Genomic DNA, 25,763 nt, shown 5'->3' with positions numbered 1-25,763 from the left:
ATGATCAAGGTATGGGATATGCATGTATTGTATGATTAGAAAATACACGAGTGTGACGATTGCATGTATTGTTTATATGTAGATTCTATCTATTGTCAAACCAACAAATGGTGAAGATTGGTTTAATATCTTGTGGAGCCTCCCATTTGATGATAAATCCTCCATTGTCACATTGGAAAAATTGTATAACATCTCCATTGCAAAGGTCTCCAAGGAGACACAACTAGGAACCCTCAGAATCTTAGGGTCAGATTCAAATTTGAGAACAAGTTATGGGATGCCAAAAGCTGATAGAGAATTCATAAAGTGGATGGCAAAAGAGGCATGGATGGATCAGTTGCTTTGTGAATCTGAGAGGTTACTCTCTCAGGTCTTGGTTGCTAGTCAACAAGCTAGCTTTGTGCTTCCTCAAGATCCTACGTTGAGAGAGTATTTTGGGGAGATACAAGCAATGAATAGACTTGAACTTTATGAAGATTTAAAGGATTCAATGACTGTTGCTACAGTTGCAACAGGACAAATGGAGATGACGAGGGCATCTCGACGATTGGTATTTAGGTAAGCAATATATGTTTTTTCCTTTTCAATTAAAAATCCATCCTTAAGTATTTCGCTTTTGTACTAAGACTCTTATTGTATGCAGATTCTTGCAATCCTTAAAAGCTGTTGGTAAGATTGAAAAATTGTTGCCCAAATGTCGAGTATGGACAAAAATTCAGGACTTAAAATTCTGTATGTACTCTCCAAACATGATAGAAAAAGAAGGGAAGCAAGTGCTCTCTGAGTGGGAGAGAAAGAACTGCCCGTGGTGGCTCGATATGAAAAAAGGATGTTGCATCGAGGAGGAGGTAGAGCTATACACACAGCATAAAAAGGGAGAGATGGGTTCATCAAGCTCAAATTCAATCCACGAGGATGATGCAGTCATTGAGATTCAAAAAACACTTAAGAAGATGACTAAAAAGGACAAGGATTCAAGTATGGAACTAAAGAAGGGTGGTAGGCCACCAAAAAATCCTGGTACTAATAATGGTAAGCCCTCTTGGTCTTTTTTCAAGCTGTTATTTGTTTGTGTAACATATGTTGTTATCACTTTGTGTCTTTACATATGTGGTGTGGATACAGATGTGCAGGTACTACAGTCTACACCCATTTTGAAAGGATGTAAATGGAAAGATAGGTCTATCCGCTTTTTGTACATTCCATTGGCCTCTCTAACTTTGAATCGGAGTGGCACATGTGATGCTTCACATTGCAAGGTTTGGTGCTATGATTATGTCGAGTTTGGGAAGCAATTGTCTATCTCAAACTTCACACAAGCCTATATAGACATGAAGGAATACTTTGTGGGTCTTGGAGGTGAAAGAAAAACAAGAAATGGTAAGAGTGTTGCTTGGGCTGCAAATTTTGTCATTCTTGATTTGCCTACACAGCTAGAAGCTCTTGGAGTAGAGGATTCCACATCTCCATCTTGGAATTTATTAACAGAGGACCATGTACGCTACTCCTTGCTAGTAGCGGCCACAGTTGTTTCAGATTCTGGCTGGATCCTAGTTATGTGTGCCCCTCATGTTCTTCATTTGGTTGAGCATTATGCTAGGATCAGCAAATTGGAGTTTTCATGTCAAAAGTACATGCAATACTTGGATGCATATTGTACAATCAAAGTTGGTGGTATTGATCATAAGGTGAGACAATTGTCTTACAATGACCTGTTGAAAGAATTTATGCTCTTGTATAATGAAATGGCTTGTACTAAGCATAAGTTTAATTCTTTTCTTGTCTTTAGGTGGATGTTGTGGTTTTATGCCTTCTTCATCGGGCTGGTATGTCGTAATCCTGAAAATGCTTCCATGGTTGGTACCAAATTGGGCATTGCTTTTGGAAGTAGTTTGTTCATTATTTACCAACAAGTGAGCAGACTATAAAACATGGAGAGAGTATTCCATGGAGAGGTGCATTGGAGAAGGCTCCATGCATGATGTTGTACTTCTTAGAGTTGTTGTGTCCAATTTCTGGACATGTGGTGGACTTAGGTGCTGGGACTGGTTCTATGCAAAAAGCATGTGTGCATTCTGGGAGAGCATGCTTATCTATTGAGAATGATCTTGACATTTGCTATTCTATATTGCAACCATTTTTGGATGGACAGAAAGGAAAGGGTCGTCAAGCAACTATGGGACTCTAAATGATTCCGAAGATGTGGAAATGGTTGTTAATCTTCCAGATGACTAGTATGTTACTCTTTTGTTTTATCTTTTTAAACGTATTTGTTGGAGAATATTATTATCAATGAGGCATTGATATTGATTGATCTATTTTAGCTTTTTACCTTCTTATGCAGGTGCTATGGCTGAGATGATGTGTAATGACATTGCATTCAATGCCCCCATCAAAGAGAGAAGGCATCATCGCAACATCTATGTGGATGACATCAGTAAAGAAGATTAAGTCTAGTGATTTGACATGAGTTTTTCCCTTCAAGCAATTCATTTTTCTTGTGATGCCCTAGATTTGAACATGCATAACTTTTGTGGTGTCTTGCACCTATTTCATTTGCTAGAGATGTAGTAATCATATTGAAGAACTATTAGTACATCATGTGAGTACCCATGAATATTAATCTCAATATCACATATTCAATTTTGAGCATGTTGGTTTCATAAAACTTTTTCTATTTGCTAGAGATGTGACAATTATGTCATATCTTACTTAAGGTTTGCATGTCAAAACTATGAGAGGTGTACAAATGATCATCATGGTGAATCGAATCTTAAAGTATCTCCTTGATGCAACTAATAAATGTTTCGGCATAGATGCATGCAAATTTGCACCCTAAATTCTTCACCATGTGACTTGCAATCATTTCATCAATAAATCACTATCTATCATGATAGTATGAATGATGGATGATATAGGTGGAGGCTGTTGAAATGAAGTAGACATAAAAAGTAGTTTTGTGAATAAAGGGATCTTATAAGCCCTAAATACTATTAGAAAGAAATGTAATTAAATGTATATAGCATCTTTGTGGGGTAGTTTTATGACTAAAGGGTGTGTGATGTTAGCAGCATGTTTGTGGGGTAGAAATGTATATAGTATCTTCCTGGGGTAGTTTTATGACTAAATGGTGTGTGATGTTATGATAAAATTGTCTACAAAATCACAATATAGGCCATGCTCAGAAAAATGTGCTCAGACCAAGACGCTCAGAGAAAAGACATACCCCCTTGATGGATGCCTTGCCTTTAGGAGTGTCTATTCCCATACACACCTTCAGAGACTCATCAACCTCAATAAGCTGTGCACACATTGCCTCCAAATCTCCCACATCACCTTTTGATTTTGTGAGGGCTAGACATTTTATTTTCTTCAAGAGAGCTGCACGAGTGACAACCCCACCTGTGAATACATCTACAACATGGTGTTCCACATGATAGTATGAATCAATTAAACGATCAACATATTTTGAATTCCATCTTTCTTCTACATTCTCTGTTTCTATCCCAAGAGAGATTAGGTTCGCAGTCTGATGGCATGAGTTGGCCATGATTATAATCACCTCCTTTATAAAAGCAAACGCGAAGCACCATGTATTGGTGTGATGTTCGATTGGCACTTGTATCATAGCAACCCCATGCTAAGATGGTTTTTCAGTTTTGTTGCTTTGCACATTCAATTAACTTCCCAATGACTTCTAAGTCCTTGACAAATGCAATAAGGACAAATTGATCATGCTTATTGATAGAATCCAAGAGTGTGAATAAGTGAGAAAAATCCTCTTGACTCCACCGATGTGATTCTTCTTTAGACATTGTGTTGAGGACAAAAAGGCCCAAAAAAATATCACATGGCAACTTATTTAAAACATTTGTGCTTTCAAAATGTGCTCCTGTTGTAGATACTATCCATGGCATATTTTTATCTAATGGTCCTTGTAATCCAATACGTCACTTATAGCATGAGGTGATCATATCAGTCACTAGAATAGGCAATGGTGTAGGTCTTTTCGTCTTACTTAAGGCATTTTTAATCCACTCTTCAGACCATCTACGTATTTTGTTATATTCATCATTTGTAATTGCACAAGAAGATATCACAACATCCCAAATTTGCTTCTTATTACCTCCAGCAAGTGTACTAAAATGTGCTATAACTGCTCCTTGGAGAACCTGGTCTACTTTCATCTTCCTTGTAGCATCTTCCATATCTATCAATTGCTTTGTCTTCTTTGACTTTCTTAAGACAACAGTATGCTTCATTATCTTATCTTGTAATTCTTGAATGTTGTCCTCAAATAGTCCCTCCAAACAATGAAACAAGGTTCCACAAACAGGAGATGTATGTGGTGCTTGCCTGACCTTTGCAAAGTCCTCTCCATCTTTGATCACATCTTTTGCTTTTTTGTCTTCTTTTAGTGGTTCAATTTTTCCCAATATGTTAGGGAGTTGGCCAGCTATGTACATTTTGGATATTGTCATCCACTTTTTGAAGATAACTTCTGAGGACGTGATCATGTGGATGTCATGTTTAAATGTGAGCTTGTTAAGGCTCATCTTTGTCATCTCAATGAATTTCTGTCATCATCACATGATGGAATTATTGAAAATTCTTGATGCATTAGAATATTTAAGATAAAAGCAAGCCATAACAATATATATCCTAACAAATTATAAACACTCACATCCCATAGATCACTATGTTGACGTCCTTTTGTTGGCCTTGCTGGCTTTTTGAAAGCTTCCCATTGTTGCCTAGCATGTGCAAGCTGATCCAAGTATGGGGACCTGCTCATAGTTTTAGCATGTACAATGTTTGCCATCCACGAGCATTGAAGTAGCTCCATATTTGGACAGTTCATAATTATTCTAGCTCGACGAAACCTATTAACATTGATTAAAAAATGAAAACACATTTCACAAGAACATATCGAACAATTCAACCAAGGAAATAAAATTTAAAAAAATGAAAGATTATTAGTGTACCTGTACAAAGCTTTTGTAGCTTCAAGGACTGACTTAATGTCTTGAAGTCTTTTAGCAGCTTCAATTGAGTGTTGCCCAGAAATAACAATGTAGTCCACACGATAAATGTCCTCTTTTTTCAAAGTTTTTGATGGGCATTTATTCTTTCTATCAAAGGGTACTATGATTGTGGTTGTCTCCATAGGATGTGGTGCTTTACAAAATTCCATAACCAGTCTTAGCACCACGGTTTTTTACGTGGCCTGTACACATAATTAACTCCTGCCTCGTAACACCTTTTGACATCAATTTTGAAACTTGTCTCATACCCAAATGGATAGAAAGTTTTCCATCGCATTAAGGATTTCGCACCTACCATGAATTCCATCTCATCCTTTCCCAAGGTCTTTGTATCTAGTGACATCATGTCAAGGGGCTCTATCAATGGTGGACCAAGATGCAAGTCCTCTTTATCTATTTTACTCTTCTTTTGCTTTAGCATTTTTTAATCTGTTTTTGATCTTTTGATTCCCTTTTTTTTCTCACTGTTTTCTTGCACAGTTTTGAACCCTGTTATTATGTCTGCCATGCAATTGATTCCACAATCGCTCAATGTGCTTCCGTGTTGTACCTCCCATCCAAGATTTTTCATTGAATCTGGCTTATTAATGAAACTTGCTACCATCCTTGTAGCCTCAAATTTATCCAGTGTTGCCCTGACGATTACCTCTTCACCTTTCTTAGTCTTTATCCTAGCTGTAGCAATGCATGAATTTTCTTTACTATCCACAGCCTCATGCATATCAATTATCTTTCCAAGAGTACGCCATCCGTTCCCTATCCCTCCTTTAGTAAACATTGTAATCTCCCCCAAACATTTATCCTAATCCATTCCATATGTATCCACATACCATTCAGCTAGATCAATGACTTTTAAAGCCTTCGTCTCTGATGTGGTGAGTTTTTTATCTGAACCTTCCATCTTGTCTGTTGGGTTTGTTATCTCATTTGTTGGGTTTGTCATCTCTTGCTGATGGGTATCCATTGAATTCCTGTTCATTAATACAATAGTGGTGTTACTATTAAGTTTACGTACATGAAGTAGTCATAGATGATACACCATAACACACCATAAAATTTATTATAATATCTTAAATATGTCTTAATCTAAGATTCTTGTACTAAGATGCACACTGTCATAAGCTCGATTAACAAAGCTTGGCCATTGTGTTAAGCACCCTTGGTGTTCACTCTCACACACACAAACACATTCAAAAAGTTTTTGAGTTTCCAAATTGACCTTAGGCCGATTTGTACTTCATAGAGATTAGTGATCACTCATACACACAGACATGCCACACAAACACGTTCTTGGACATTGAACAGACACACAAACACACTCTAAAACCCCTGCACACACACTAGAAATTGATCTTGGGCCAATTTGAGAAATGAAAACATAGGGTGGTGAACAAAATGGCTAGGCTTTACAAGTTGATTTGATGATCACTCACACACATCTCTCTCTCTCTCTCTCTCTCTCTCTCTCTCTCTCTCTCTCTAAGCAAACACTTTGCAAATCAAACCAAGGTCAATTTGAAGTATGTGTACGTGTGTCTTGTAAGATGTTGTGTATGTATGAGAGATCATCTACATAGGTACGTGTGAGTGATCTTCAAATCAACCCAAGGTCGATTTGTGGTGTGTGGAGATATGCTTTTGAATGTATATATCTATCTGTATAATGTCTTTGAATGTATATTTGAGTGTACACATGAAGTGCAAATTGACCTAAGGTTAATTTGAAAACTCGTAGCATGTTGAAAATTTGTTTTTGTTTGTGTGAGTGATCATCAAATCGACTTAAGGTCAAAGTGTTTTAAAGTGTGTCTCAATGATCATCTACATAGGTGTTGGTGAGTGATCATCAAATCAACCCAAGATTGATGAATGTGTTTGCATATTTGGATGTGTTATGATGCATTTTCATGTATGTGTGAATGATAACAAACATTCATGAAGTGTAAATCGACCCTAGGTCGATTTAAAAACTCAAAGCATGTTTTGAATCTATTAATATATCTATAAGTAACCATCAAATCAACCCAGGGTCGATTTGAAGTGTGTGTGAGTGTGTTACTCTTGAATATATTATGCATCTTTAAGTGAAAATGAAAATCAACCCTAGGTCGATTTAAAAACTCCAAGCATGTGTCTTGAATATATTGTGCATCTTTAAGGGACCATCAAATCATCGCAAGGTGCATTTGAAGAGTGTGTGATTGTGATCAACCCAAGGTTCATTTGCAATACATCATAGAATGTAAAGCCTAGCCATTGTGTTCAACACCCTCTGCTTTCATTTCTCAAATCGACCTGAGGTCAATTTCTAGTGTGTGTGGAGGTGTCTTGGAGTGTGTTTGTGTGTAAAATCCATGAAGTGTGAATCAACCCAAGGTCAATTTCAAATGAATGTGTTTGTGTGTGCATGAGTGAACACCAAACCGACCGAGGGGTCAATTTGCAAAACATGACCAGTTTGTTCAACACCCTACTTCTCAAATCGACCCCAGGTCAATTTTATAGTTAGTATGGGTGTGTCTTAGGATGCATGTGTGTGTGTCTAGGTGATGGCTAAGAATGTTTTTGTGTATGTGTGTGTGTGTGTGTACTATGTGAGTAATCATCAAATCAAACTCGGGTTGATTTGCAAAGGTTTGCACCTGCGTGAGAGACAAAGATCACCAACATCCATGAAGCGCACTTGCTAGCGTGTTGTAGGATCAAAACCATCGTTGCTAAGTACTATTGTGCCCTTTGTGCATCTGCAATTAAAGGGGAATTAATGTCTTGGTATCAATACCATCTGCTGCTTCCATTGACAAGACAACACCATTGGTTGCTCTCTTGTTTGACTTTATTTTGGTCCTCTACATTTTCAAGGCTAAGATCTTGTTTTTTCACTTGTTGTATAGAAGCTTGACTAGTTAAGATTTCTGTGATTGCAGTGAATTTTGCTACTGCAGCTCCTGTGACTATTGTAGAGGCATATCTTGCCCCTTCTAGTGCTATTGTTGTTGTAGAAGGCCAATGCCAGATGACACCTTGTTGCCATACTTTTAGACAACTGTGGGGAACATTCTGAATTGTATTGATTGCCAAGTGCCATAGATCCCCATTGTCATGGATCAAGAACGCTTCTCAGGCACCATCAGCAATGTTGTGGTATTTAGTGCCCCGTATGTGTCCCAGTTTGGCAAAAATGTAGTAATCAGCAGTGAATGCAAGTTGCACAAGGCCAAGTTTGTCCAGGGACCTAGTATTACTCTTGGAATGGCCAGTGTGGCAAGTAGCGCCTACCGAACTATAAGTCTTCCTGGAGTGTTGAATGAAGAAGCATCATCAAGCAAGTCTACCTTGCCAATATTAAATGCTACAATTGAGATAGTGTAATTTCTTTTTAAAATAAAAGTAGCAATTATATAAGAAGACTAGTCAAGCTTGGTAATTATATCTTTAGTTTTTATTATGATTATTTTAAAATGTAACAAGTACACATTATAGTAAAATTTTGGTATAAATTTACAAATGATTCTTATTTTAATACTTTAAAATTACTATTTTTAATCCCTTGGTTTGTTGAATTTGAAAAGCTACCTTTTTTAATACATTATACAATTAAACAATTGAGATAAGGGAGACCTCAATAAATTGTAGTTGGTTTGCCTCTAAAAATTTTGTGATTTATGTTTCAAGATACAAAAAATGATTTTAAATTGCACAACTATTAAAAGAAACATAGGATGTTACAATATTAAGATATTTATATTTATAATATGATTTTGAAATATGGTTATAATAAAGAGATTATCCAGTTACTATTTGAGTTTCCTCTTGTCAGAAAGCCATACCTGCTTGTTTCTGACCACAAAGAGCTGAAGAAATCTAAGCTTGATAAAATCATTTTGCTTTAGATATGTGCTGCTGCTGCTGCTTGGGGGATTCACCTCAAAAAAATTTAATGTACCACGTGCATTCAAAAGGAGGGGTATTTTAATTCAAAATTTGGAGAAAATTTAAGACAATTACAATAACAGGAGGCATTTTTAAATTCAACTTTAGAAAAAAATCACTTAGTTCATAAGTAAAGAGGGGCGTTTTTATTGGGAAGGAATTTTTTGATGAGGGGATTTTTTAATACCCCTTGAACGCTCGTGATACATAGGGTTTCTTAGTAGTGTAGTGCTACTGCTACTAATTCCTTAGAAGCCCTGACGTGTTTTGTTGAAAATTAGTTGCTGTTGTGAATGCATGTTCAAATGAAAAGAAGGAAAACACGTGACAAGTATCATATCCAGACTGCAAGCTGAGAGACCCCTAGAGACTGAATTGTAAAAATTGACAGGCTCTACAAGGTCTACCACATTCATGGCATACAGATCACCTGAAATGGTGGCCATCTGGTTTGGCAGTGTAGCTATAAACAAGCAATATTAAAACTCATTAAAACAACATCTTACAAGCCTGCATTTGTCAATCTGAATGTCACACTCACACCCACTTAAGACTATAAGTTTTGTGATAAGTATGAAGACCCAACTTACATTGCATAGGCTTCTACAAGTTGTATAAGCATAAAGAACTGACTAACACTGCATAGGAATATGCTACTATTTTGCAGATTCATATGCTAGTGAGCCTGAGCAAGCATAATCCTAAGCAACACATAATTCATGTACGTGGTGGCATTGGAAAATCCTGATTCCCGTTCACCAGGTTCTTTTAATTACAACCCATTGCTAGTACTGCCATTCATGAATCCAATAGGTAGATTCTTTCTCTGGATGTTACTGGTCATATTTCCACCTAACTAGCCATTGACATTCTGGTACATGTGCCCACCAGATCCAAAACTGTACTGCTGCTGCAGTTGAATAGGTTATAGCTCCTATAGTGTCAACATTATAATTTATAATAAGTCATCAGAGGTGATAATTTGAGATCTACAGATACATGAGAAAATTTAATACTTGGGTTTTATATGATTGGTCGCTCAAATAGAAGGCATTTGGCCCTAAATTTAAGCCATACTTGAGGTTTTGTCCTAGGTTTAATGGCATTAAAATTGCAGACCTTGCATATTCAAAGAAGCACGAACCAAGCCTACTGTGGGAAACAAATTACCTATGTTACCAGAGGCTAAAGCCATTCCATGCCCTCGCAGCAGCAGGGTAAGACCACGTTTTGAAGGCAACACGTGGCCATTCGACTAGTGTTTGTATTTGTGGCACCAGTCCTAGGAGTAGGCAATTTGTTGAGTCTCAAAACCCAAATACAAGTCAAACCATATTGGGGATGGACTTCATGACATCAATGTCCACATAGGCTGCAAAATAAATAGCTTGCAACCTTTTTTCATGCATGATCTATCCAATGGGATGTCCCTTGTGTATGCATATTAACCCTTTCCCACTACATGTTCTAAGCCTCTCGAGGTACATTTAGTTTTTGCTCTATGGTTCCCATAAAGAGGGCTGCTAAACCCAAGGTTCACATACGAGCAGAGGCTATGTAAGTGGCAAATTGCATGGTGGGTTTGGGCAACCCAAGCATGATTGCACTTGTTTCAACTTGTACTCAATGTGGATCTTTGTGTAAGGCTATGGATAACTCATTGGGTAGCTTGATAATTAGTTTTGGCCCAACCCATGCAATTTGCCAACTTACCTAAAGTGGATTGTCTCCCTCTACACACTTCCCGAAAGTCTCTCTCTATCTTCTGAAGAGCCATGCTATGAGGACAACGACTCCATATCTAGGAATTCTCATTTTCCAACTTCACATGCGAGCTTGAGATCTGTATCATATGACACCATCTATGGTGATTGCCAACACCTTTAATTGTCATAATCTACAAAGAGTTGGACTGATTTTAGCCATTCTAGTAAAACTAACTGTTGTACATTTGAGAATGCTACTACAAAGGGACAAGCATTTGCAGTCCTTGAGGAGACCAACTTGATCCCCCCCCGCCCACCTCCTTCCCACCCCACCTCCTACCTAACCCCTTCTCCTCCTCACTCGTGCTACCCCATGGCGGGGCTAGCCAAGCAAACCCACTGCCTAGCAGCCCTCCTCCACCACAATCCCACTCCCTCCCCCACTACCTCTCCTCCTCCACCACTTCCCCCCTTCTCGGTCCTCTCACCTCCTTCCTCGTGTGGCCGTCTCCCCCCCTTCTCCGCTTTACCCCTTCCCCTCATCCTCTCAGACTGAAGGCCTTCTCACCCTTCACTCACCCACGACACAAGCCCCCCCCCTTTTTTTCCTTTAGCCCTCCTCTGCTATTCTCCTCTCCTCCCTCTTTTCCACAATTGGGCACATGGTAGTGGCAGATCCAGACCTCAATATGATGGTTATGGGTCAGGAATTGGGTCAAGAAACTAGATGTTCGCTAGAATTCTCCCATTTAAAAGGCCTATAAAGTGACATTATCTGAGCAATAGATAGCGATGATTAGGGACAAATACAATGTTTACTCATGCTCAGTAGAGTACTGTTATGGATAAATTTGACCAAAGTAAAAAGGCATAAATATGAGTGTGTGCTTGTATGTGTGGCAATAGTACAATAAAATATGGAGTGCATAGGGCCCAGGGTTGAGGTGGCAAGGAATGACCATGTGCCACCCTTCCACGTAAGAGGACCCATAAGGTGTGTTGTACATAATCCATGGTAGTAATATTATAAAATGTTAAAGTGACATGGCTCCTCCATGTGCCACCCCTCCACACCTAGGCAGCCTGCATTTAGTGAGATATGGCCCGAAGTCCATGGGAGAAGTAATATAAAATAGGTGGAGATGGATATTATATTGGGTTATTCCCTCCATGTAGGATAGGTCCATGTGGGGGAGGTATAGAAGGTCCAAGAGTGCAAGTTAAATAATGGGGAAAGTAGGATGAGGTGGCAAGGTTCCTTGTGCCAACCCTCCACTTGTCCTCTTAGATGTTTGAATGTATTATAAAATTGGGAAGAGACCAAGAGAGTATCATAGACTTGGGATATGGGAGTTGATATATGTGGAAAAATGTGGCCAAGCGTTATCGCACACAATTGAGAATGCGTAACCGCCCAGCCCACATGGGAGACTCTTCCACACACACCATGCATGTGGGAGGATGCTTTTATTGGGAGAGACCCCCTCACTTGGCTATAAAAGGAGGGGGCTATTCCTTGATGAGACACGCTCATTCTTGTAAAGCCACCTAGCTAGTACTTTGATAATATTTATTATAGTTCATTAAAATATATTAATATATTAATATATTATGATATATTAAGATCCAAAATATATATCATACAATTAAAAAACTTTCATATAAATAAAAATTTAAATATATTTATTTAAATATGAATATTTATTTTTAAATATATTAAGATCTCAATATATTAGCATATATCATCATTTAAAACATCCATATGGAACTCTTCCACTCTGCAACTGTACATCTTGACCCACAATCTCACACGTGGGGACACACACACACACACACAGAGGAATAATAAGGAGAGGGGATTATATAACCTATTATGTCCTAAGGTTGTATATATTATGTAGATATAATATATGTATTATATATATATATATATCTATATACATATTGAAAAATAATACATATATACATATTTAATATATATATATGTGTGTGTGTGTGTGTTTTTTTTTGTGTGTGCATGTCTATGTGTATGTGTGCACACACGCACACGCACACGCACGTGTGTGTGTGAGGGTATTTAGTAAATGTGGCTTGATACACTATGAGAGAGAGAGAGAGAGAGAGAGACAATGGAGCGCGTCTCTAACTCGTCGTAGATAGGTCCTGGTACTCATCTTTCTTCCCATGAATCATGCAAGGGTGTATTTCTAACCTATGTATGTATCTTTGATGGAGATGATGCTTTGCACAAGCTTAACTTTAATAAGATTAAGGCCTGTACAAAGGATTAGACACCTGGTCTAGGTGTCTGATATTCCAGGAAAATATGCATGTCCAATTGTGTAAATGATATTCCAGGAATATCATTTATAGAGTTGGACATGAATATTTCCTTGTTGACTTGCATGAAATCATCCATCATGCATGAGTATTAAAAACATAAAACATGCTTCTTGTGTTTTGGATGGACATGATACTTTGCATAGGGCTTAATGTAAGTCCTTTCAAAGTATCATACCCTTGGAACACCACTTGCATGGTTAGACACACATATTTTCTTTTTTTCTTATTGAAATCCTAAACCCTAAACCCTAATTTGATGGTATAAAATAAAGAAAAAAATCCAAATGTACAAGTAATTTTTAAAAAACCCTATCTTTTTTAAATTAATTAGAGAAAAAAACAAAATGTGAAGAATTCTTGTAGAAAACCTCCATTTTGAGCTATCAAATAGGAAAAAAAATCTAAATGTGAAATTATATTTTTTGGGGAAAAAATGTTAAAAAGTTCAAAATCTTGTAAACGTTTTTTGAAAAACCCTCATCTTTCTAATAAATTGGGAAAAAATAAAAATATCTAGAAAACCCTAATTTTTTGCTATCAAAATGATTTTTTTCCCAAATTTAGAAATATTTAGATGAAGGTGTAGCTTAAGCCACACATTCAAAGAAAGCCTTCTCTAAGACAACATATGGCATCCGCCATATGTTGTTTTGTTTTCAATTTAAAATGTAAAGATTTTGATTTCTTTTCTTAGAATTATAACTATTTAAATGAAGGTGTGGCTTGAGCCACACCTTCAAAGGAAGCATCCTTAATTAATCAAATGAGAGTAAAATATCTAATTAATTATATTATCTACTTAACTAATCTAATTAATCAATTACTCAGATATCTACTTAATGAATCTAATTATCAATTTCTTAGATTAATGTAATTAATTAATTAATTAATTACTCATTTTAGTCTAGTTAATTAAACAAATTAAATTAAACTAAAATAAATTCATTAATTAATCTTAATTAATTAGTTAACCTAACCAAATTAAATAAATCAAGCTAAACCAAACTAATCCGTCTAATTAAATTAAATGTAGGTAATTATATTTTAATTAAATAAGTTAATTCAATAAATTAAACTAAAGAAATTAATTAAAATAATTCAATGAATTAAAGTAAGGAAATTAAAATAAATAAATAATTAGTTAGATTAGTTTAATTTATGTAATCAAAAGTTTAACCTAAGTATAGTATAATTAGTCCAATAAACTAATTAATTCAATTAACTAACTAATCCAACCTAATTAAATTAAATTTACATAATTCAGTTTAAATTAAATACATTTATTTAGCAAGATTAATCAAAATAATTCATATGATTAATCTAACTAACTATGAATCTAATCAATTAAAGAATTAACATAAGCATAGTTAAGTTGTTTTAATTAAATAAAAAAATTATTTAATTAAATTAATTTAATAAATTTAACCAATGAAGCAAATTAATATAATTGTCTAAAATTTATTAAATTTAATTAATCATTTTGCTAAATGATATACATGTTTAAAAAAAAAGGAGATATGGGGTTCGCCATATGTGAATTAATCATTTTACTCAATTTTGTATTCTTTCCCTAATTGAGCTACATGTTCAAAACAAAGAGATATGGCATACGCCATACGTTTCACATTACCTTCATTTGATTTTGGACTTTTTTCGAGAATCTCTCTAGAAGTTGGAAGCCTTCCCCCTGGCTAGTACTTGAGAAATGACTTGTGAAATGACTGACACTCTCTCTTTATATATTCCTAACCCTTTCAAAAAAACTCTTCTCGCCCATTTTTCCCTCTCTTTTACACTAAATTTTTAAAATTTAAATTATTTCCTTTTAAAATGGAAAGAAAAGGTAAGAAGTGGAAGTCCCCATGGTGAGTAAGCATGAATAAGGTTGGATACTCAAGTGCTCATATTACAAACAAATCATGTTTGAATTATGCTTAGCCATTGTCACCTTCTCCTCTTCCAGTCCCCTTACGCTTAGCCTTGACCCTCATTGCTCCCTAGACGCTAGCTCTCTCCACCATGTTAGATCTGTCCATTGGATCTCTCATCGCCACGGTGGTTGAAGAGGCTTTTTCTCTCTGCTGTGTATTCCTGCTGTGTATTCCTGCTGCAGACAATTGCAGTCTTGAATAATTGATTGTTGAACACCTAAGTGTTCAACAAGGTTAGGTTAGGTTAGACCGCTAGGTTAGGTTAGGTTAGATCCCTAGGTTAAGTTAGGTTAGATCCCTAGGTTAGATTAGGCCCCTAGGTTAAGTTAGGCTATGCTAGGCTAGAGCCCTAGGTTAGGTTAGGCTAGACTAGAGCCCTAGGTTAGGCCCCTAGCTTAATTAATTTGGTAATTAGATTAAACTAACTAATTAATTAATTAATTACGTTAACTAGTAAATAGTTAGGTTAATTAGGTTAATTAAGTAGATTAATTAGTTAGAATAACGTAGATAAATTAACCTAAAATAATATACATCAATTAAAATAATGTATATTAATTAGGACAATGTAGATTAATTAATTAGAATAATATTGATAATAAATTAATTAGTACTTAGTAGGCTAATTAGTAAATAGTTAGGTTACATAAGTTATTATTCTAATTAATTAAATTAATTAATCAAGGTTCATTCTGTAGATTATTTAGCATAATGGAGATTAATTAGAATAAGCTAAATTGATTAAATTAAAATAATATACATTAGTTAAAATAATGCAGATTAATTAATTAGAATAATATTGATTAATAAATAATTAGGTTAGATTAATTAATAACTTAATAATTTAGGTTACTTTGGTTAATTAGGATAATTAGTCCATTAGGTAGATTAATTTAATTAAGTAACTACTAATTTAATTAAGTAGATTAATTAATTAATTAATTAAATTAAGTAATAAATTAATTTATTAGGTTAACTAGTAAATTATTAGGTTAATTAGGATACTTAATTAGTTAGATTAATTAATTACAATAATGTGGATTAATTAGTTAGAATAATGTAAATTAAATAATTAGAACTATGTAGATTAATTACTTATAACAATGTTGATTTAAAAAATTAACTAATTAGTTTAATTATGTGGATTAATTATTTAGCATTATGTAGATTAATTAAATTATAATAATGTAGATTAATTATAATAATGAAGATTAATTTATTAGAATACTGTAGATTAATTAAATTAACTAGTTACCTTAATTAGGTAGGTTAATTAATTAGTAGAATGAAGATTAATTAGAATAAGGTAGAATAATTAAATTAAAATAATATAGAATTAGGTTCATTTTAGTAAAAAATCAAGTTAATTAGGTTCATTAGTAAAAAATCGTACAAAGCCTTTTTTTCCCTCCACGCTGGTTATAATTTCCACATTCTCAAAATCTTCACCCTTTTTCTTCTTCTTCATTGTCTTCGTCATCTTCTTGTTCTTCTTCTTCCCCTTGATTCACCATCTTCTTCCTTCTTCTCCGATCTTTCTCGTCCTCGCTTTTGCTTTTGTCCGCTCTCCATCGCCATATCTACAAACTCACAATCATAGGTTCAAATGTTTTAGGCAAATTATAATCTAATCTTCTAGCCTTATTGATGGACACAATCCATCACAAAAACTCATTCCAATTCTTGGGATAGAGAGTGCCTTGTTGATATTCTTTTATCAACAAGGAATCCCAACCCTTGGGATAAAGACTTTCCCGGTACTTTCGGGTTCCCACCACCATGGGGTAGGGGTCATTGCACTAGGCAATGCCCGTGGTGGCTCAAATGTTTTAGGCAAATTACAATCCAATCTTCTAGCCTTGTTGATGGACACAATCCATCACGGAAACTCATCCCAATTCTTGGGATAGGGAGTGCCTTGTTGATATTCTTTTATCAACAAGGAATCCCAACCCTTGGGATAAAGACTTTCCTGGTACTTCTGGGTTCCCACCACCATGGGGTAGGGGTCCTTGCATTAGGCAATGCTCGTGGTGGCTCAAATGTTTTAGGCAAATTACAATCCAATCTTCTAGCCTTGTCGATGGACACAATCCATCATAGAAACTCATCCCAATTCTTGGGATAGAGAGTGCCTTGTTGATATTCTTTATCAACAAGGAATCCCAACCCTTGGGATAAAGACTTTCCTGGTACTTCCGGGTTCCCACCACCACGGGGTAGGGGTCATTGCACTAGGCAATGCCTGTGGTGGTAAATTCAAGTTTTTAGTAATGAATTTTTATTGTTTTCATTCTTTGGTTAAGGAGGGTGTCTTATGTAATATGTTTTACAATTTTAGGAATTTGCAATGGCCATGCTTTTTCATGAAAGAAATTCATAGATCATGCTTGGTTTATGATGGAGAAGCCAAAGAGTTGCCACCTTGTTATCACTTCAGCGAAAGTGACAAGTCCCAAGTTTTCTAGCGAAGCAATTGGAAGTGTCGGAGTTGTCTTGAAGTTGGATGTATTTCCACACGGGGACTTAATGATAGCCATATGTGATGACAACATGAAGGGCCAGTGTGTACTAAAGTTGAGGACAAACTCTAAGAAGTACTTCTTATGAGAAGTGCCAAACTCCGCAAAGTATCCATATATAGGTGATGCCTTGAGTTCTCTTAAGGCTATATGGGATGCATTACCAAATATTGAGGATGGTCAAGATGGTGGTACACTTGGATCTTCTCAGAATTTTCTACAACCTTTACCTTCGATCCCAACTATCCACCATTGCAAGTGTAGACTACAATGAGCAAGAAAAAGAAAAAGACATCGTCAAAGTTTGACACTCATATGGAAGCTACGGTTGTCCCTCGAAGAGGAGAAAAAAGGCCTTGACCTCAAAGAGTTGACCCAAAAGTAACCCAATTACAACGTGGTGAGAGGTTGGATGATGATGACAGTGCGGTAAGGATGAAGAAGCTGAAGAAGCCAAGCTTACAAAATCACTACTTGTAGATCCTTTTATAAATGTTGATCTACACTCCGATAGTGATGAAGGGTATATATGGGGATTCTCACAGTATTCAATGTAGACAACACACATCAATCGAGCTACTTTGTTTACCAATCAAAGAAAGCTGGATGAAAAGTTTGCAAGAAAGTTATATGAGGATGCAAGGCACGCCAAAACACCAGCTCCCAGTAATATCACGCTACGTCCAATATCATTCAAGAAGCTTGCAATTGACGATTCAGTGTTGTATGATGTGTCTTCCGTACGCATGCAGACTTCTTTACAACATTTCAAGAATTCAGACAGATTGACATTGTTTGTGAAGCGGCACTTTATGAGAGCAGATACTAGGATGATAATGAAAAGAAGTAAATGCTATCTAGAAATAGATTCCTTGAAAGGTGCAAGTTTGAGCCCATTGATGGGAAACACTTCTGTGAGGCATGTAGAATTGCATTTGAGGAGACCAAAAGAGGAAACTTACCATCCGAGGAGTATATGCAAAAGTTTGCAATAGTCATAGCTTATATTTGTTTGTTCGAAGATGACTCAAAGTATATATTGGAATCCCTCAGGCTCAATAATGAACCTTTTCAAAAGAAGAAGAAGTCAACTCTTTTAGAGGTTCTTCTTAAAGCAAGAGAGTTATGGATTGGGTGCGGGAAGCCACTACTCTCAAAGGGTAAGAGACCCATTGCGGAGTACTTAGGAAAGTAGGAATGATTTTATAGGTGCTTGAAAGCTATTGTAAATGATGTTCAGCCAAGTCTTTTAGAAGCTACAAGAGCCATCAATAAATACATGGATTATACGTCCATTATATTTCGTCCTGAAAAAATCTTTCAATGTATTGTGGATGTATGCATTGCATTCTAATCTGGTATGATATTGTTTGAGTCACCTGAGCATGAGTTAAACAAGAAGCAGAAAGATAAAGGTTATGTCAATTATTTGGTGGAGGCCATTGAGATATAGTAATGATAAAATTGACAAAGTGAGGATCCTACTCTCCTAGTCACTAAGACAACATCCTAATACAACACTAATCTACGGAGGATGCAACCTAAGTGCAAGCATAATGAAGAGAGTGCTCATGACATGTATCTCAAGTCAATTAGGTTCCAAGATAGATTAACTTGGACTCATAAAGAGAATCTTGAGATAGTGCAAAGTGCTTGATTTATTTCCTTCAAATGAACCTCCCTTTTATAGGTGAGGGTACTTACATCCATTTTGCTTGCTCACATGTGGGATATCTCCTCCATGCCATGTGGCAGCTTTCCCTTTGCTCATACCTTTGCTCTACATGTGCTCATGGCACCACAACTCTCAACACCTCCCCTTGGTGCCATAATCCTTTGGCTACTGCAAGGTGGTCAGATGTGAGTTACAAATCCATCACCTCCCCTTAGTGCATGCATTGCTACTTAAGGTGGTAAAGTGTGGTTTACATGTCAATACCTCCCCTGGGTGCTTTCATAGCTACTCTCAGGTGGTCAGGCTTGATTTACAAAACATAGGCAAGGTTGGCAAGGTTTTTGCTTTTCAATACATTCCATTGATGTCACCTTTTGGCTCATGGCTTGATGATGACTCCACGTAGTTGACTTGTTGATTCTTCAATCTGCAATCTTCTTCCTTGTGTCCCAGCTTCTTGCAATGGTGACACTTTGGTTTGTTCTTCAATCTGCAGTCACTTTGATAGTGACCCATCCTTCCGCAATGGTAGCATTTCACTGATGTTTTACTGAATAGTGCTTGTTCTTCATTATAGCTGTTGTATGTTGATGTCGATGTCGATGTCGATGCCTTCAACTCTCTTTCTTTTTCGAGAAGAGAGGATACACATTCTTCAAACTTTGGATCTGGCAAATTCTTCAAAGTGGTTGTCAATGCACTATACTCTGCAGGCATGCTTTTAAGAAGAATTGCAAGTGCATCTTTCTCTCCTACTTTTGCATTTATGCCCTCTAGTTGAGTCATAATGCTTTTGATTTTGTTGACAAATTGTGCCATGGATTCATAATAGCCCATGTGCATACCATAGAATTCAATTTTAAGATGGATTTCTTGGTTTTTGGCTTTTGCACCAAACACTGTGTTCAACTCATCCCATGCATCCTTGGCATGATCCTTAGAGTCTATATGATGAATTATGTTTGGACCCAAGTGCAATCCAATGAGTGATAGTGCTGCTTCATCTTTTTCCTTCCAAGCATCATTTTGTGCAGTGGGTATATCTTCTTTTACAATCTTCCAAAGCTTTTGGTGCATCAGAAGATATCTCATTTGTGTAGACCATGTGTGAAATCCATCCCCGGTGAACTTCTCAACAGTTGGAGTGCGGATTGCCATTGCAAAGGTCTTACCAGTTTGATGATACTTTCAAATCTGGCAGTGTCTAATTGCATACAGAAAATCTGAGTTGACAGGTGCGTAGAGCTTGAAAAGACGATCACTTTTCCTTTTTGGAGCTTGTGCAAATTCTTCCTGGATTGCAAGTTATGGCTTGTTGAAGCTTTTGTGAAGAAGAGGGCCTTTGATGATGTGGCACAGGGATTCACATGCTGAATTCAAACTGTGCTTAACAAGAGGCTCTGTGCTTAGGTGGCACTTAACTAATCCTACCCCTAACCATGTGCCTTAACCATGGTTTAATTTAACCACACCAAACCTTATCTGCCACGTGGCATAAACTAGAGCACTGACCAAACCAACTAACCCAGGGTTGCTTTGAGCTAACCCAGGTCAAAGACTTATCTGCCACGTGTCAAAATGTGGTGAACCTTAGCTTGAAAAACTTACAAGCTGCAGGGACGACGACGGCGTGCGACGGAGAGAGCTCGAGGAGCTGCGAGCTGCGCTGACGGAGTGAGCCACTGTAGAGAAGCCGAGTATGGGCTTGAGAAGCTTGGGAGCTGTGTGTGCGTTGCGACGCTCAATCTGGACGAATTCATCCGCAAGCGGGCTGTGAAGGCCTTAGAGCAATCCGATGCAGAGAGCCTTTCCGATGCTGCCTCAACTCTAGCCGTTGTGCTCGCTGCTATTGGGAAGCAGTTGGAGGAGAAAGAGACGTAGAGACAGGTGTTTGTGAGATCTGAAGCCTTTGAGCCGCGGTTGCAGGGCCCTGGTTGTCGTTCGTCTCTTTGTCGGTGGGCTGACGGGAGCTTGTGGGTGGTAGTCGCTGCTCATGGAGATAGTTGTTGGAGCGAGAGCGCTAGCTCGTCTTGGAGGTCGTTGTCTCCCTTTGGAGCTTGCAGGGCCGTTGCTATTGTAGGCTAACAGAGCAGTTGGCTTCGTTTGATGAAGGGAGAAGCTCAATGCTTTCTTTCTCAAAAGTCTGAATGAATAATACTAATAAGTCTTTCTCTCAAGCAAGGTCAAGGATCTCTCTCTCTTGGCAAATGAATGGATGGAAATTCCTCTCTCAGCAAGAAACACTCAAGCTCACAATGAACTCTCACAAAAGAATAGAACGGAAATCTTCAACTCTCATGGACGGAATTCTTTCAACGGGAGAATGAAAGAATGAACACTAAAAGAGAACACTCAACCTCAATATAAAAACTAATCTAGGAGAACTAGACCTAAGCTCTGATACCATGACAAAGTGAGGATCCTACTCTCCTAGTCACTAAGACAACATCCTAATACAACACTAATCTACGGAGGATGCAACCTAAGTGCAAGCATAATGAAGAGAGTGCTCATGACATGTATCTCAAGTCAATTAGGTTCCAAGATAGATTAACTTGGACTCATAAAGAGAATCTTGAGATAGTGCAAAGTGCTTGATTTATTTCCTTCAAATGAACCTCCCTTTTATAGGTGAGGGTACTTACATCCATTTTGCTTGCTCACATGTGGGATATCTCCTCCATGCCATGTGGCAGCTTTCCCTTTGCTCATACCTTTGCTCTACATGTGCTCATGGCACCACAACTCTCAACAAAAATAGTAAAGGTGGTTTGCTAAAAGTTACTAAGTGGAGAATGCTTTTTTGGTAAGATGAGCAAGCAAGGAAGCCTTGAAGAAATAGTTAACCTGGAAGTAAAGGCTAAAGATGCATATGGAGCATTAAAGTTTTTGCTTCATTCAGATGAAGAGTTGGTGGATCAAAAGTATCAGCTGGACAAGCAAAAGGCAGTGCACTAGGAAAAATGGTTGACAAGAACTGGGCCTCGCAATGGATAAAGTCATGGGATAAAGATGCAGCACTAACAAAGGAGCTTCGAGCTAAGATGCCTATTTTCGTGGAGCTGATGTATGCACATATAAAGTCAAATGCCATGAAAAACAAGATGTAGCTTCAAGTCCTTGATGAGTCTTTCACGTTCTCCTATGACATTGGTTTGTCAAATGGTAATTTAAATTATTTTATTGTCAAGGGAGTCGATACGGAAAGATTTATGGCTGCAATGGGCAGTGAACCTTGGGATAACCCATATGCATTTTTCTTTGATGAACTATAGGATCTGTTAGTGTCGGGGATTGTTCACCTTATACGAAATGTTATACAAGTGAAGGGGCAAATTGATGTGTGTGTGTGCGTATGCCTATGGGCTTGGAGTCCTATGCAAGGAGTGTGTGAGTGTAGGTGTGCTAGAATGTTCTAGTGACTCATCAGTTAGGTGTGTCAGGTTGGTGTGATGAGTCAGTGATCATAGGAGGTGACTGATTGAGATAATCATGGATATGATTTTGGATCTGGGATCTGCCTACATGGAGGCAGTTGCCTATATATGTAACCATTCTTGGAATAAAGATTTACATTGTGTGCCTCATTGCTTTCTCATGAATTCACACGTGGTATCAGAGCTTGGTTAGAATCTGAGTGCCTAGAATGAGATTCCTAGTAGATTCCAACTAGATTCTATCTTCTTCTCAAATGCCTCCTATCTCTCCCTCTTCTACCTTGAGCTTGGGAAGCTTTTTTCTCTCCATCCACATAATGATTTGAGAAACCCCTTCAGCCACACCTTCCTCACTCATGGGCGACCTATCTGACTGGTGGGATTGAAGAAATTCGTTGCCATGTTTGCGCACCGCCTCTCTATCTATTCTGTGCCATTTTTGCAATGCTCATCACCTCAGTCACTTACCTTGCAATTCCTCTGAGCCAACCTCTACAATAGAGCTACCCTCTGTAGAAATTTGGAGTGATTTGGTCTAGAGACGAGGGAGTACTCAGCAAAATACTAGTTGACCTTTTGAGAAGACAGTGTTTTCTCAAGTGATGGAGATGCTGCTGCCCCACGGGATATAATACACCATTTCAGATGTGGTTTGGATTGTTGTTAAAGATGTGTCATCCAACGCTCTAGGCACAATTGGTTTAATAGCTCCTGTCCCCACATTGACCCTGACTGCGGTGTCACGATTCTGGATTGTCAGTCTATCAGTTCCTTAGTCATGGAGGACTGATGCTTCCCGTAACTAAGGACGTCCCAGTAAGATTTGATATGATTTTTTGGGGAGATCCAAGATTGTGAATTGAAGGGAAAAGTGGACTCCTACGATCTTTGTGGACACGCCATCCACTATTCCCAAGGGTTTAGCCCGTGAATCATCAACAAGGCATATGTTAAAATTAGCCTTTTGCATCGGTGGGAGACCCCATTCTTCGTAGAGATCCTTTGATAGGATATTTACACCTGCTCCACCATCCACTATGGCTTGGACTTCATTATATGCCTTGTGGATCAGAGAAACAGTAATGTTGCGTATGTCATCTCTCACCCATCCACACACGGATGTCTTCAATGTTGTTTATAGGTGGAGGGGGATATGCGAGTTTAATCCATCCTTTGAAACTCTCCCAGAGATTGGGACAATTCCGTAAGAGGATTCCGATGGGAATTGACACAGGGCAACTTAGGATGCTAGAGAGTGCAGCTCCTTCAAGTTGATGTGGTGGTACATTATGTTGTGGAGTCTGTTGTTGGATCAAAGGCTCGAGTACAGTATCAATACTTTGTGGGGCCAAGTCATGGATTGGGTCTTGAGCTTGTTTCTCAGCCTCAAATTGAGCTTGTTCATTTTGGACCCATTGTTGAACTGCCTGAAAGCGAGCCTTCTCCACCTCTGCATTTAGATATGAAGCTTCTTTTATTTGAGGCTCGGGAGTTGATGTGGATGAGCTTGGCTGCTCATTGTTTGGCGGAGGTGGAGGCACTTGTGCTTTATTTTTAAGAAATCTCTTTGGTTGAATTGGAATGTTAGGGTCCTTGGTGGCCTCTGTCTGTTGGCGTGTAGTTACATTGACAGGTTGTGACTTTGGGCTAGAGATGTTGATTCCAAGAAATCAGTTTCTGGATATTGTTTCTCTTTAGGTTTAGGTATCTTCTCTTGGATCAATAAGAAACAACCAATAGTGGCATTGTCTTCTATCAAGGCTGAGTACAAGGCAAGATGTTTTGTTGCATGTGAAGTAGTGTGGCTGAGGAGGACCTTATGGCACATGGGAGTGCAAGAGGATGAGGCAACTATGCTGAGGTGCGACAATCAAAGATGCATGGCCATTGCTAAAAATCCAATGTTTCATGCACACACAAAACATATAGAGATTCAGTATCACTATGTGCGTGATTTGATTGAGGACACAGGATAGTGGAATTGGTCTATTGTCCAATAGAGCAAAATGGAGCAGATATCTTCACGAAGGCACTTGAGAAGGATCAGCTTCAGGGTCATCTTCAGAGACTCCGCATCTAACCGAGAAGGTAGTTCACCTATGGGTGGACATTGAGGGGGGGTGTTAGATATGCTCAATGCCCCACCCTCCTGGTAACCATCAGTGGTCCAAGTGCTCAAGTTGTAAGGCCCCCATATGAGGAGAAGCCATGTGTGAGCCCGAGACACTGGATGGATCCTGACTTGCATGTCAGATGAGGTCTATCAATGAGACCGTTGATGGTAGAAAGGTGATTGTGTGGGAGCCCCTTATTCTTGTGTGGGACCCCCATGGAATATTCCTTGAATATTCCATGGACAACTAGTCGGTTCCACTGACTAGGTTGACTGGTCGGCTCCACCGACTAGGTCAAGTGGTCGACTCCACTGACTATGTTGATCCGACTACCGCCCTCATAGCTATAAAGAGGCGACCTTCCCAGTCCATTGCATCATATCAATTCATATCAGATCAGATCTTCCAGCTAGTAGCTCTTCACCTAGTATCTGTCTAGATTGCCATCTAAGCTCCACTATGGGAGCACACGGGTGGATGGAGCCATCATCTGTACTACATCAATATTGAAGGAAAAGTTTGTTCCTCTCTAGTTTGCTGTGTACTCTCTATTCTTTATTCAGTTTCTGCTCCGTTGCGCCGTGTAATTTATCAATCACTCGGACTTCATCATCAACTACCAGAGTATCATCATAGGTATAGTGGCTAAGGACTACACCTCTTTTGGTAGCTTGGTTGATTCCTTGATTTGTTGGGTCAAGAAATCTTGACAGTATTGACACGACGTATGTCAAGTTGACGTGCATGTTCTCGAATATTTCCCATGCTTGGGCTAGCTCTGTACTTGATTCTTGTGAATCATTTGGTTTTGTTTCATTTACCTTAGACTGTGAGGATCCCCCTTGCCCAGTGATAGACAGATGTATCCACTCGGGCATAAAGCTCCTTTCAACTCCCTTGCAATTTTGGTAGCCAACTCCTTTTGAGCTTCCTAATTGATTTCTTTGCATGAAGCCTCTAATATGTCTTCAATGGTTGCTATTAATTCTTTCCATCGACTGAAAACTTGAGCATCAACTACATTTGGTAACTTGGCTACAATTGCTCGACACTTTGG

At 38.0% G+C, this 25,763-nt stretch overlaps 1 protein-coding gene across 1 annotated transcript; it reads left to right on the top strand.

The window, feature by feature from the left end:
- On the top strand, positions 1 to 21,036 carry LOC147895065 (uncharacterized). Its single transcript, XM_087383405.1, has 3 exons — positions 1 to 9; positions 83 to 550; positions 20,773 to 21,036. The coding sequence occupies exons 1-3, from the start codon at positions 1 to 3 to the stop codon at positions 21,034 to 21,036; spliced, it is 741 nt and encodes a 246-aa protein (XP_087239531.1).
- The last annotated feature ends 4,727 nt before the right edge of the window (positions 21,037 to 25,763 follow it).

The sequence above is a fragment of the Dipteris shenzhenensis genome, chromosome 13 (assembly GCF_047967505.1).
Source record: "Dipteris shenzhenensis isolate YYH24624 ecotype China chromosome 13, Dip_SZ_1.0, whole genome shotgun sequence".
Taxonomy (NCBI): domain Eukaryota; kingdom Viridiplantae; phylum Streptophyta; class Polypodiopsida; order Gleicheniales; family Dipteridaceae; genus Dipteris; species Dipteris shenzhenensis.
Note: the sequence above shows the minus strand (reverse complement) of the source record. Positions and strands in the feature narration are given on the sequence as shown.

Excerpts from the sequence above, each read along its gene's own strand:
- LOC147895065 (XM_087383405.1), top strand. Across the intron at positions 551-20,772 it reads CGAGGGCATCTCGACGATTG|GGACGACGACGGCGTGCGAC; the intron begins GTATTTAGGTAA and ends TACAAGCTGCAG.